At 38.4% G+C, this 11710-nt stretch overlaps 1 protein-coding gene across 3 annotated transcripts in view; it reads left to right on the forward strand.

Moving 5' to 3' along the window:
- The window catches only part of HIBCH (3-hydroxyisobutyryl-CoA hydrolase), a 124967-nt gene extending 113480 nt beyond the window's left edge, over positions 1 to 11487 (forward strand). Inside the window, exons 12-15 of one of the 3 annotated variants that reach the window (XM_010379747.2) lie at positions 1924 to 2043; positions 6097 to 6130; positions 10037 to 10169; positions 11362 to 11487. In XM_010379747.2, the coding sequence (XP_010378049.1) occupies positions 1924 to 2043; positions 6097 to 6130; positions 10037 to 10152 (270 nt within the window). In that variant the 3' untranslated portion in view covers positions 10153 to 10169; positions 11362 to 11487. Of the gene's footprint in view, positions 1 to 1923; positions 2044 to 6096; positions 6131 to 10036; positions 10641 to 11361 lie in introns of those variants that run through there. The other 2 variants (XM_010379746.2, XM_030916577.1) reach the window with 2 other exon arrangements.
- Positions 11488 to 11710: the final 223 nt, after the last annotated feature.

The raw sequence follows: 11710 nt of genomic DNA on the forward strand, positions 1-11710 counted from the left end.
ATAGGGACTTTTCTAAGAGAGTACATATTAGATGTCTACTGTTCAGAAGAAATAGCGAAATTCTCAATGTCCTCCTTACATTGTTCTAATTCTTTCCTCAAGTTTGGATAAGGATTTAAGGAGCATTGGGTTTAGCTCCTTTATGACCCCCAGATTTCTCTTTCTCCAATCTTCCTGTTGCCCCCTGATCTCTCTGTCCTCTACCTTGTGAGATGTTTGGGGGAGGGGCAAGCGTGTTAGGGGATCCTAGGGCTTTTCATTGGGTGAGGGCTCTTTGCTCTTCCTCTTTAAGGGGGAACAGGGGGTTCATTCACTAATCCAACAAAGGACATAACCCACATCCTCTTGTGAGGATGGGTTTTATCATTCACGTAGAAAATTAAAGCTTGGCACACCCAATCCTCATCTGAGCCAAACTTAGGCCAAAAGACCAAAGGCTGACATGGGCTTTTTGGGCCAGATAAAACAGCAATACTGTATCATTTTTTGCTTTTCCTTGTTCCTGGTTTGAGGATTATCCATTCACACCTGCAACATTCTCCCCAAGGGACTATCTGGGAGAATGTAAAAGGGGTCTTTTTAGTTCCCTCTTTCCTTTGTTCTCTAGGCCTAGAATTCCTGTTTCACATTTTCAGTTAGTCTCTGTGCCTGAGATTTTCCCTGTGTACTCAGCGCCACTTACTGGAGGTTTCTTGCACACCCTGGGTTCTCTGAAAATGCCCCACCACCAAGGCAGGGCTCATAGTCCAACTTTCCTACCTTGAATCATGCACAAAGTTGGCTGGTTGCCATGGTGCCTGCTTTTCTCCCTGTGTCACCTCCGCTGCCTCCTGAATAAGTCTCGGGTTTGTGGCTTCTGTAGGGAGCCAAGACATCCAGAGCAGGCCACATAAATCAAGTGGGTTGTGTCTCCCTTCTCGGCTGGAGTCTTAACTCCATACAGGCACAGAGATAGCCATATGGGCCACCAGGTTGTGAGAAACAATTCACCCGTCCAAACCCACAGAATGGACTCAGAGACCCAGACAATAGCGAAAGCGAGACTTCTAATGACGATCTTGCAAGATCGGGTGTCTGGCGTGCAGGCACACCGGGCACAGTTTTAATAAGCAACTTACCCCCTAGTGCACAGGTCCCTCCCCTGGTTCCTTATAGGCTGAATGCTACAGGGTCACAGTCGTCCTGGACGTCACCTGTTGAGTGTTAGGCAGCGGCTTTAGGTGTTTTTTTTGGGTTGTCTTGCTGCATTTTGTTGCAGCCCACAATGCACTACAATCCTAGTTAGCTCAGGGGCTCTTCAAGTATTTGACTTATAACCTAAGTAGCTGGGCAGGATAGTAAGAACAAACAAAGTGAGCTATTTTGCAGACTAGTAAGCTTTTATCTAGACTAAATTTCTTTGGTTTGGGTGAGGGCAGCTAAGTGGGGGGGAAAGGGGATGAAGGGGGAGGCTGACAAGCAGCCTTTGGCTGTCCAAGCAGGGGCCTAGTATATCCTGTTTCTTCTGTAGTTGGCTGACCTATGCCGATTCAAGGCACTTTGTCTCGGAAGTGGACCACTGTATGCGTTATTTCCTTCACTCCATGAATATGATTGGTTTGTAAGGTGTGTATTGATTTTATTTAAGTGTAATTGCTGTTTGCTTAACTAGTTGGCATAATTTATGCTAGGCAGACTACAAATATGGATTTATTTTATTACTTTAGTCACAGGTACAGAATTTATTTCACTTGTGGAATGATGTTTTGTTTTTGTAGCAGATTAGAAAACTTCTGTTTGGTGCTTTGGCAGGATTAAGCTAGGGTATAATCTTTTATGAGATTTTTGCATATTTTAATATTGTTTACATAGATACTCTGCTCATTTATTATAGACAATAAAGGAACTATTGGACTAACAGTAGTACATTTTTTCCCCCAAAAGGTAATTAATAAAATGTCTCCAACATCTCTGAAGATCACACTAAGGCAACTCATGGAGGGGTCTTCAAAGACCTTGCAAGAAGTACTAACTATGGAGTATCGGCTAAGTCAAGCTTGTATGGTAAGAACTAAAAAAAAAAAAAGTAATTGTCATTTTTTAGTTCTGAAAGTAACATACGTTTATTGTAGAACTTGTAAAATACACAAGTGCAAACAAGAAAATTAAAACCACCTGTAAATTTACTCTACAAAAACACAACGGGCCAGTTAGTTTTAGATGTGTGGAAGTATTGCTATCCAGATTGTTAGTAAGCCTTTATAAAATAGCGATTACATTTGCATGGCAGTGTAAGAAGCTGTCTAACTTCATCTTAGAGGAATTCAAAATAGAAATTAATGTATTTCAGTGATGGTCTCTGTGACCTTGGGCAAGGCGTGTAAACTCTGTAAATGTGAATTCCCTCATGGGTAAAATGAAGAGGCTTATTTGTAAGCAGATATATATAAAGTAAATGCACAAATGGAAGTTATTAGTCTGTTACATGTTTAAAATAATGAGCATTATTAAAGTACCATTGTAAACATAAAGTGGACAATAATCACATGGAATATTGATTTCATGAAACATTTCATATTTATATTTGTTTCTTCTTCCAGATGACAAACTCTTTAAAGGCAGAGTCATCCTTTATTTTCAGAGGGCCCCTAAGAAGCATCTTATTATTTAGACTAATATATGGACTAAAGGGAATATTTGGCTTAATAGCCAGAAAGCAGACATTCCTAATGACTTTAATTGTTATTAAGATGTTCAGTGTAGTTCATCTAGTTAGAAATAACTCTGTTAGCTGTGTCTTAAAGTCACTCCTTGTGGGATGTAAATGGCAGCTGATGTCTGTTGTTTATTATGTGCAGGTACTATGCTAGGCACTTTATATGCATTTGCTCTATTAAATCTTACAGTATCTCTAGAAGAATAGGTACTGTTACTGATTCCATTTTACAGATGAAGAAATTGTGATATAGTGGTCATAGTGGTGTGACCGGCCTAAGGTTTTGCTGCTATTAAGTGACAGAGATATGGCATATGAAACCAGATAGTCTTACTCCAGTGCCCGCAGTCTTGACTACTGTCCTGTATACCTCACACATTCCATGTTTTTCATTACACTTTTACTGCACTTTCTAGATTGATTGATTCTTGCCTTCATTCTCTCAGCAAATATGTTAGCTATGTGCCAGGCACTATGCTTAGTGTTAGCCTTATGTTGTTGAATCAGAAGACAAGTCCTTTATTTTCATGGAGTTTAGTCTACTGAGACTATAAAGAACAAGTAAACTAAGTAAAATAATTATAAATTGTGATAAGTACTTTAAAGGAAAACATACAGGGTTGGTGATAGATTGATGCAGGGACAGGAGGGAGTTGGGGGGCAATGGGAAACTTCCTTTAGGTAAGTAGGTCAGGGAAGACATCTTTGTGATGTCACTTCATTTGTGACCTAAAGGATGAGAAAGGAATATGTTGAGAAGCCTCTTAGGCTTAAGCAGGAGGTGATTTGATTTTTCATTTGATTCGGTTCAATTTGCTTTAAGAAGGAAATTATTGCTGCTATGTGGAGATAGAGTTGGAAAGGTTCAAGAACAGTTTGGAGACCAGATATAGATTTCCTGCAGTGATCCAGGTGTGAAATAGTAGTGCTTAGACAAACGTGGTGGCATTGGAGAGAAGTAAATGGATTTGAGACACATGTAGGAGATAGAATTGATAGGACTTGCTGGATGTGAGGGAAGGAATGCATTTAGGAGTTAGAGATTAGAGGAATGCGTTGGAGATTTAAATCTGAAAGACACCAACAGCAATTAAGAAAACCTTGGGGATTCATTATTTACTAAGCAAGAGTGCTTACTATGTGGTAGACATGTTAGAGATACCCAGGTACATAGGTTCCAGGTACATAGGTGTGCTCCAGAGGTAGAGGCTGAAAAGGCAGAAAACAGTTTAAATCATTATCTTGGGGAGTAGGGAGTAGGATAACAGACAAAATCCCTGCCCTCATGGAACTTACTTTATAATGGGGAAATAGACTGTAAACAAGATTAATACATAAAATATATATTATATGATTGTAACTATTAAGGAGGAAAAGGAAGCAGGATATGTGATGTAGGGTAACGGGCATGAATTGTAGATGGGATGATCAGAGGAGGCCTCACTGAGATGTTCTTTGAGTGAATTCCTGGAAGAAGTGAGGAAGTAAGCCATGCAATTATCTAGAGGAAGAGCATCCCAGGCAGAGGGAACTGCAAGAACAAAGCTCTGAGGCAGAAGCATGACTGCCTATGCTAGGGACCACAAAGAGGCTGTGTGGAAGGGGGTGGGGGGCGGAGGTTGTGGTGAGTGAGAGATGAGGCCAGAGTAGTGAAAGGCTGTGCAGAGCATACAAAGCCTTGAAGGTCTCTATAAGGACTTTGGCTGAGTAAAATGGGAAGCCACTAGATGATTTTGAGGAGAGGAATGCCATGATCTTACACTTTAAAGAACTGATCACTCAGGCTGCCATGTTGAGCACTGAATAGATAAAATCATACAGAAAGAAAATGAGAGTCCAGACCTGAGCCCTAAGGAACTCCAACATTTTGAGGTGTGGTAGAGAAAGAGCAGTAGGAAGGAAAAAAAGGATGGAGAGGTAGGAGGACCAGAGAGTGTGGCGTCACAAAAGAAAGAGAGGAATGTTTCGGGGAGGAGCGTATAATGGACAGTGTTGAACACTGTTGAAGTGTAGATGAGGTTAGAAGTGTCATTTGACCTTGGCGATGCCGACATCATGGGTGGTTTTGGCAAGCCATTTTAGAGGAGTGGGGGCAGAAGTTAGAGAGTAGTAAGTTGGAGAGGGAAAATGGAATGTGAAGAAGTAGAGAGAATATGTGTAGATGAATACTCTTGAAAGTGAAATAGGAAAGAAACTGGGACTGTGGAGTCAAATGAAGTTCCTTTTTTATTTTGTAAGATGGAAGGTACTAGAACATGTTTAAAAATGATTGGGAATGATCCAATAGAGAAAAAAGATTATGTTGATGATACTAATGGTAGTTAATATTTACTGAACACTTAGTGTCAACCACTATGCTTGGATGTGGATTAAAATAATCCTACGATGGATGTATAAATTACCTTTTCATGTAAAGAAACTAGGGTTGGAGAAATTACTAGTCCAAGGTCACATAGTTAATATGTAGCTATCAGGATGTGAACCTAGACATTTGAACTGCATGCATTTAGCCACTCAGTTATATTGCCTACATTGATGATTCTAGGAAAAGAAAAGTGAATGACCACATCAAGCAAAGTCCGTCCTTGAGAAGGCAAGAGGAGATGTGAATTGGAATGCAAGGGAGGACTGGTCTTTGAAAAAGGGATGGTCCTTTCCTCCACGACATTGAAAGGGAAGGCAGGTGCAGATGGCCACAGTTGCCTACAGGCGTTTTAGTGGTGGGAAGACAAGACTTCATATCTAAGGGCTTCTTCTATTTTTAAAGAAGTCAGAGGTTAAGTAATTGACTGAGACTATAGTAAGAGTGTGCTTTATGGGTAGAGGTTGAGAAGGCAAAAAACACTTTAAATCATTATCTTGGGGAGTTGGGAAGAGATCTTTGATTGTTTGGCAGTTTTCTGTGCCTGTTTGAGATGATCATGAATTTTAAATGAAACCAGTCACAGTTGTATGATTTTCTGCAGCAAGACTTAGCTGCTGACGTGCAGGCAGGGGCACGTGGTAGGGTTTAGTTGTTGCCAGGATTTTGCTAGGATTGTAAACAAGAGAAAAAGGTTTGAGGGAGATGATGGCATTTTGACAGGAAAGTGACCATATTAAAGGACTGGTGAAATTGGGCTGGATGAAGAGCAAAGTGAAGCCAGCCCAGATGGGGAAAAAGTCATAGGATCAGTGGACCTCAGTAAGATCAAGGATTTGTAGCAGTGGAGATACTTGAGCAAATAAGATTAGGAGGTGGTGATGAGAGAGTGGGCTATCAGAGGTGGTTCAGTCTCTGAATGTCATGATTCAGGTTGTGGCCATGGGAGTGGAAGGCTGAAGTGAATAGAGGAGAGACAAGATAACCCAGAATAAGGATACCCAGAAATTATCCCCATTTAATCTCAATTTTCTTTCAGAGAGGTCATGACTTTCATGAAGGCGTTAGAGCTGGTAAGTGGCAAATGGGAACTTACCATTTTGGGGAAATGGGATTTGTGAGCATATGCTGTTAATTAAAGAAGATACAGATTGTGCATCCCAAATCGTAAAATCCAAAATGTACCAAAATCTGAAACTTTTTGAGCACCAACATGACACTCGAAGGAAATGTTCATTGGACTGTAAGTATAATGCAAATATTCCAAAATCTGAAAAAAACAAAAAACAAACCTGAAACACTTCTGATCCCAAGCATTTCAGATAAAGAATATTCAACCCATAGTTGTTTTAGTAGTGAATGTTAAACTTTTATGAAGGTTGAAAAATTGTGTATGTTTTTAAAAAATATGTTACCATCTGGGATATGAAAAGGAGGATCAGTCTTTGAAACTGATAATTGTTTTAAAAATTCACATAACTTGGCCACTGTTCCCTAATTTATATATAAGGTAATCCTGCCCCTACAATCATGGACTACCTCTTATAAGTGCAGCATTGGGCTTGTAAACTCATCCTGCTGCCATCCTGCTGCTGTGGCCTTTGAAACATGCATTTATTCCCTTACAGAAAGCCCTCAAATCCCCTACCCTTTCTCCCTCTTTTGTGCTGGCCTGGCAAAACTGACCAGTGGTCTAACCCTACTTTCTACCTGCCTGTACCTCAGCAGTTAAACATTGCTGGGGAAAAAGACTGTATGACATCATTAGTAACATCTGCACATTGTCTTATTAATACTTTCCATTTTGCTTATTATCTCCAGTGTCAGCAGATTTAGAAAAAGCAAGTGAAGTGCTTGACTGTTTTTTCTAGCAAACTTGCAATAATTCCTTTTTATGTGTAACTCTTAGCCCTATAAAAAGCTGTTATTTATGTTGTATAAAATGAGTTGTTCCCTCTCCATGTATTTTGCATATCTAATGTTCCTGTTTTTATTATTTTACTATAGCAATGCTGACTCTGGATAAAAAATTTTTTTTTTTTTTTTTGAGACAGGGTCTTGCACTGTAGCTCAGGCTGGAGTGCAGTGGTGCAGTTTCGGCTTACTACAAACTCCACCTCCCAGGTTCAAGTGATTCTCTCATTCCTCAGCCTCCTGAGTAGCTGGGATTACCAGCCCGTGCCACCATGCCTGGCTGATTTTTGTATTTTTAGTAGAAATGGGGTTTCACCATACTGGCCAGGCTGGTCTCGAACTCCTGATCTCATGTGATCCGCCTGCCTCGGCCTCCCAAAGTGCTGTGATTATAGGCGTGAGCCACGGTGCCCAGCCTGGATATATTTTTTTATCTTAATAAAAGGTTATGTTATGTTCTCTGAGCTCTTAAGCTTTGATAGACAATCACTCTTCATGGAGTTATTTTCATTTCTGACATGATACAATATCAGAAATAAGGACTTGATTGAAATCTTTTTAGGATTCAGCACATGGAGTTGATCAGAGGAGATGGCAGTGTGTCTTGTAGAAACTAAGTAACATAGGTGTTTTCCTCACGAATTCTCTGCACATTCTTGCTGCATGTGGATTACAGCCTAGACCTCTGATTTTAGAGGACCTGTAAGCATACAGGGTTATGTTGTTAAAGTATTCATTATATGTTATAATAGCCCTTCTTTAAAAGAAAGATATGTTTTTAGATAAATACTGTTATTTTGAGGAAAAAATGTTGAAACCAATCAGCATCAAAGTTCTGATTCATAAAGGAAGTGCTTATTATGCTACTTTTTTTGTTTGTTTCTTGAGATGGAGTCTTGCTCTGTCACCTAGGCTGGAGTGCAGTGGCAAAATCTCAGCTCACTGCAAGCTCCACCTCCCGGGTTCACACCATTCTCCTGCCTCAGCTGCCCAAGTAGCTGGGACTAGTAGCTTTTTTTTGTATTTTTAGTAGAGATGGGGTTTCACCATGTTAGCCAGGATGGTCTCGATCTCCTGACCTCGTGACCTGCCCGCCTCGGCCTCCCAAAGTGCTGGCATTACAGGCGTGAGCCACCGGGCCTGGCCTATGCTGTTTTTTAATGAAGAGCAAGTATATTGCCACCTCTTTCAGAAAGCAGTGTCTGTTCTTGAGAGTGAAAACTGTAGGGTTCTTACATAGGCAAATGTTTGCTGCAGTTTGCTAATAATAAAAACACATTAGCAAGTTAAAGTAAGTTAGCAAATTTAACCGTTGTTAAAAATTCTTACTGTTAACATCTAGAACAAATTACTTTCTGGTTATAGAAGGAAAAAAAGACTATCTTACTATAGCTGGATACTCACTCAAACTCCATGTAGTGCTATCTCAGGAGACTTGCAAAACCTGAGCTGCCTACATGGCACAAACTTATGTTATATCTATTCTAGTAAAAAAATTGTTAGCTTGAAATAAAATAACAAATTTGATTAATAATCTCTTTCCTCTGGTCCTTCAGTGGGATCTCAAGGAGACAGGTAGTATTGACCAAAAGACTTAACAGTGAAAGGGATTCTTGTGGAAAGAATGTGCCAGGGTTGTTCTTCATTTATACTGTCCATGGAATATAAAACTTTCAAATAGTAGGGGTCAGAACATCAGTATTTAATATCCCACTGATCTGATACCAGAATCTCATAGTAGGCAGTTAAATCTTCAAACCTCCAGTATCTGCATTTAATTGTGTGTAAAAGCTTCCCTCTACCTACCAAGGCAGCCTTCTTCCTTGGTTCCCATACTGCTTCTTTGTTTTAGCCTTTAAATGCTAAATTAGGTTTTTCTAATTCACTATAGTTTGCACATTTAAATATTTCCATTCTTCATAAGAATTATGTGCATTTTAAGCATGGTTGAAATTTGCTGCCACAACCATAACTTTAAAAATTTGAGATCATTGTAGATTCATGCGGTTGTAAGAAATAATATAGATATCTTGCATACCTTCCTCCCAGTCTCCCAAATGATAACATTTGTATAACTAAAGTATACTGGACATTCCTCCCCCTTTTTTTTTAGAAGTTACAGATTGCCTCATAATCCTGTGGGGATACTATGTGGCTATGAGTGATGACTACACTGAAATAGGAGAACTAGAAGGTTTCATGATAACCTGATTTTTTTTTAAATCCAGAGCTGTCTGAACTGGAGGATTCAGCAGAACAACAGTATCCACATTTAATTATGCATGAAGTCCCCTTTTGTCTACCTTAAGCAATTAATTTCCTCCCAAAATTCAGTGTGGAGGAGGTTAGAAGGCATACCTGGTCCCTCTGCCCTCCCCTGCCTTTACTTTAAACCAGTGGTTTTAGCTGTTTTGTAATGTGGAGGTTTCATTTGCAATTTTATTTCAAGAAGAAAAAAAGAATTCTAGCAGGGCGCGGTGGCTCAAGCCTGTAATCCCAGCACTTTGGGAGGCCGAGACGGGTGGATCACGAGGTCAGGAAATCGAGACCATCCTGGCTAACACGGTGAAACCCCGTCTCTACTAAAAAATACAAAAAACTAGCTGGGCGTGGTGGCGGGCGCCTGTAGTCCCAGCTACTCGGAGGCTGAGGCAGGAGAATGGCGTAAACCCGGGAGGCGGAGCTTGCAGTGAGCTGAGAACCGGCCACTGCACTCCAGCCCGGGCAACAGAGCGAGACTCCGTCTCAAAAAAAAAAAAAAGAAAAGAAAAAAAGAAAAAAAGAATTCTATTGTTTAAACCACTGAATTAATTTAGTAGGCTTTATTAAAGCTAAGACATGAGGCTTAGGAAGTTAGAAAATATCCACCCAGTCATCAAAAGTATATTGCTGTCCATCGCTGGAGGTTTAATTTAAAAGAAAAATAGAAAACACATAAAAACTTTGCAGGAAAAAAGTATTATAGAAAAATGTGCCTAGTATAAGAATTTCTGTCAATTCAGTAAGTAAAATCTGGTAATATTAGAAAAAAAAATAGTACTAACATTTGTATCTTCTCTTGACAGTTTTAATTGATAAAGACCAGAGTCCAAAATGGAAACCAGCTGATCTAAAAGAAGTTACTGATGAAGATTTGAATAATCACTTTAAGTCTTTGGGAAGCAATGATTTGAAATTTTGAAGTGACAGGCTTTTAAGGTATATTTTGTAGCATGGGTTGGCAATCTACAGCATGTGGCCCAAATCCAGCCTGCTGCCTGTTTTTATATACCCTGCAAGCTAAGAATGGTTTCTGCATTTTTAAATGGTTGGGAAAAGAAATCAAAGACTAATATTTCATAACATGAAAAGTATATGAAATGTCAGAGTCCACAAATAAAGCTTTATTGGAACTAGCTATACTCATCTGTTTATACAGTATCTGTGACTGCTTTGAAATGAGTAGTTGCAATAGAGAAGGTAAAGTCTACAAAGCCTAATTATTTACTGTCTGGTTTTTGTCAGAAAAAGTTTGTCAATCCCTGCTTTAGAAGATGGAAAAATGTGAAGGTCTTTAGAGATTCTCTAGAGTAGTATATCTAGTTGAAATGGGATCTTTGGCTTTTGGTAGTGGCTTGTATGTTGATGAAATCAGGTATAGAATATAAAAAATAAAGACCCTGAAAATTGTTTTGGATACTGTGTTAATGCCTCATAGAATTTTCTCCATATATGAGTGTTTTAAAGTAACTGAGTTACTGTAGCAGAAGAGCTCCTTTTATAAACATTAGAGCTCCTTTTATAAATATTAGAAACCAAAGGGAAAAGATTTTCATTAACGTCCCTCTTCAGTATTAACTCAGACTTGGTCTTCCCTAAAATAATCAGAATACCATCCCATGGTGAAACTGAAAGCATTATTTTCGTGTTATTTGTGATATTTGTTAATCTGGTATAATGAGAAATTAGGAATCTCCAATCTCTTAGACAGAGACACTCTGTTTTTTTTTTATAATTTACATAAGACTTTTGTGTGATAATTATCCTTACAAACAAGGTTCAAGTCAGGAGAAAAAAGTTAATTGAAAGCAAGAAGACTTTCATTCAAAAGATATATTCAATAATTGATATTGTTAATGAAATAAGTACTTTTTAAGGTATGAAAGAACTAAACGGTATTCCAGACTCAGAATCTTAAAGTTCTAGGCAAGAATAATTTTTAAAATAAAGGTAAGTTTATAAATTAACAAAATAAAATTTATGATTTTTTTGTTTGTAATTTTTGTTTAAAAGTAAGTTTATAAATAAAATTTATAATTTTTTGTTTGTAATTTTTGTTTATAAACAAATTATAAACAAAATAAATTTTTTGTAACTTGTTATAGTTTCTTCTTCATCCCATACTCTTTAGAAACTAAGAGAACTTCAGGTTTGTAAGAACAAAAGCCAACAGAACTGAAAAAGACATTAAAGATCATGTCCTGCACCCTTCTCATAGATGAGGAAATGGCAGCCCAGAAGGTACTGCTTTATGTTTTCTCAGTTCTTACTCTGTTTTACGTGAAGCATTTTTCTTTCAAATAATTCAGTAACAGATCTGGAATAAAGATGCCATGATATTGGATTCATTTACGTTTATACTCTTAAAGATCCTAAATTGGACCTGAATGATCTAAGAAATTATTTGTATAAATGGATTTTTGTTTTCTGTATTTATTAACAATGCAGAAAATGTCTTTTATATTGTTAAAAAATTCAAA

This window comes from Rhinopithecus roxellana, chromosome 14 (assembly GCF_007565055.1).
Source record: "Rhinopithecus roxellana isolate Shanxi Qingling chromosome 14, ASM756505v1, whole genome shotgun sequence".
Classification (NCBI taxonomy): domain Eukaryota; kingdom Metazoa; phylum Chordata; class Mammalia; order Primates; family Cercopithecidae; genus Rhinopithecus; species Rhinopithecus roxellana.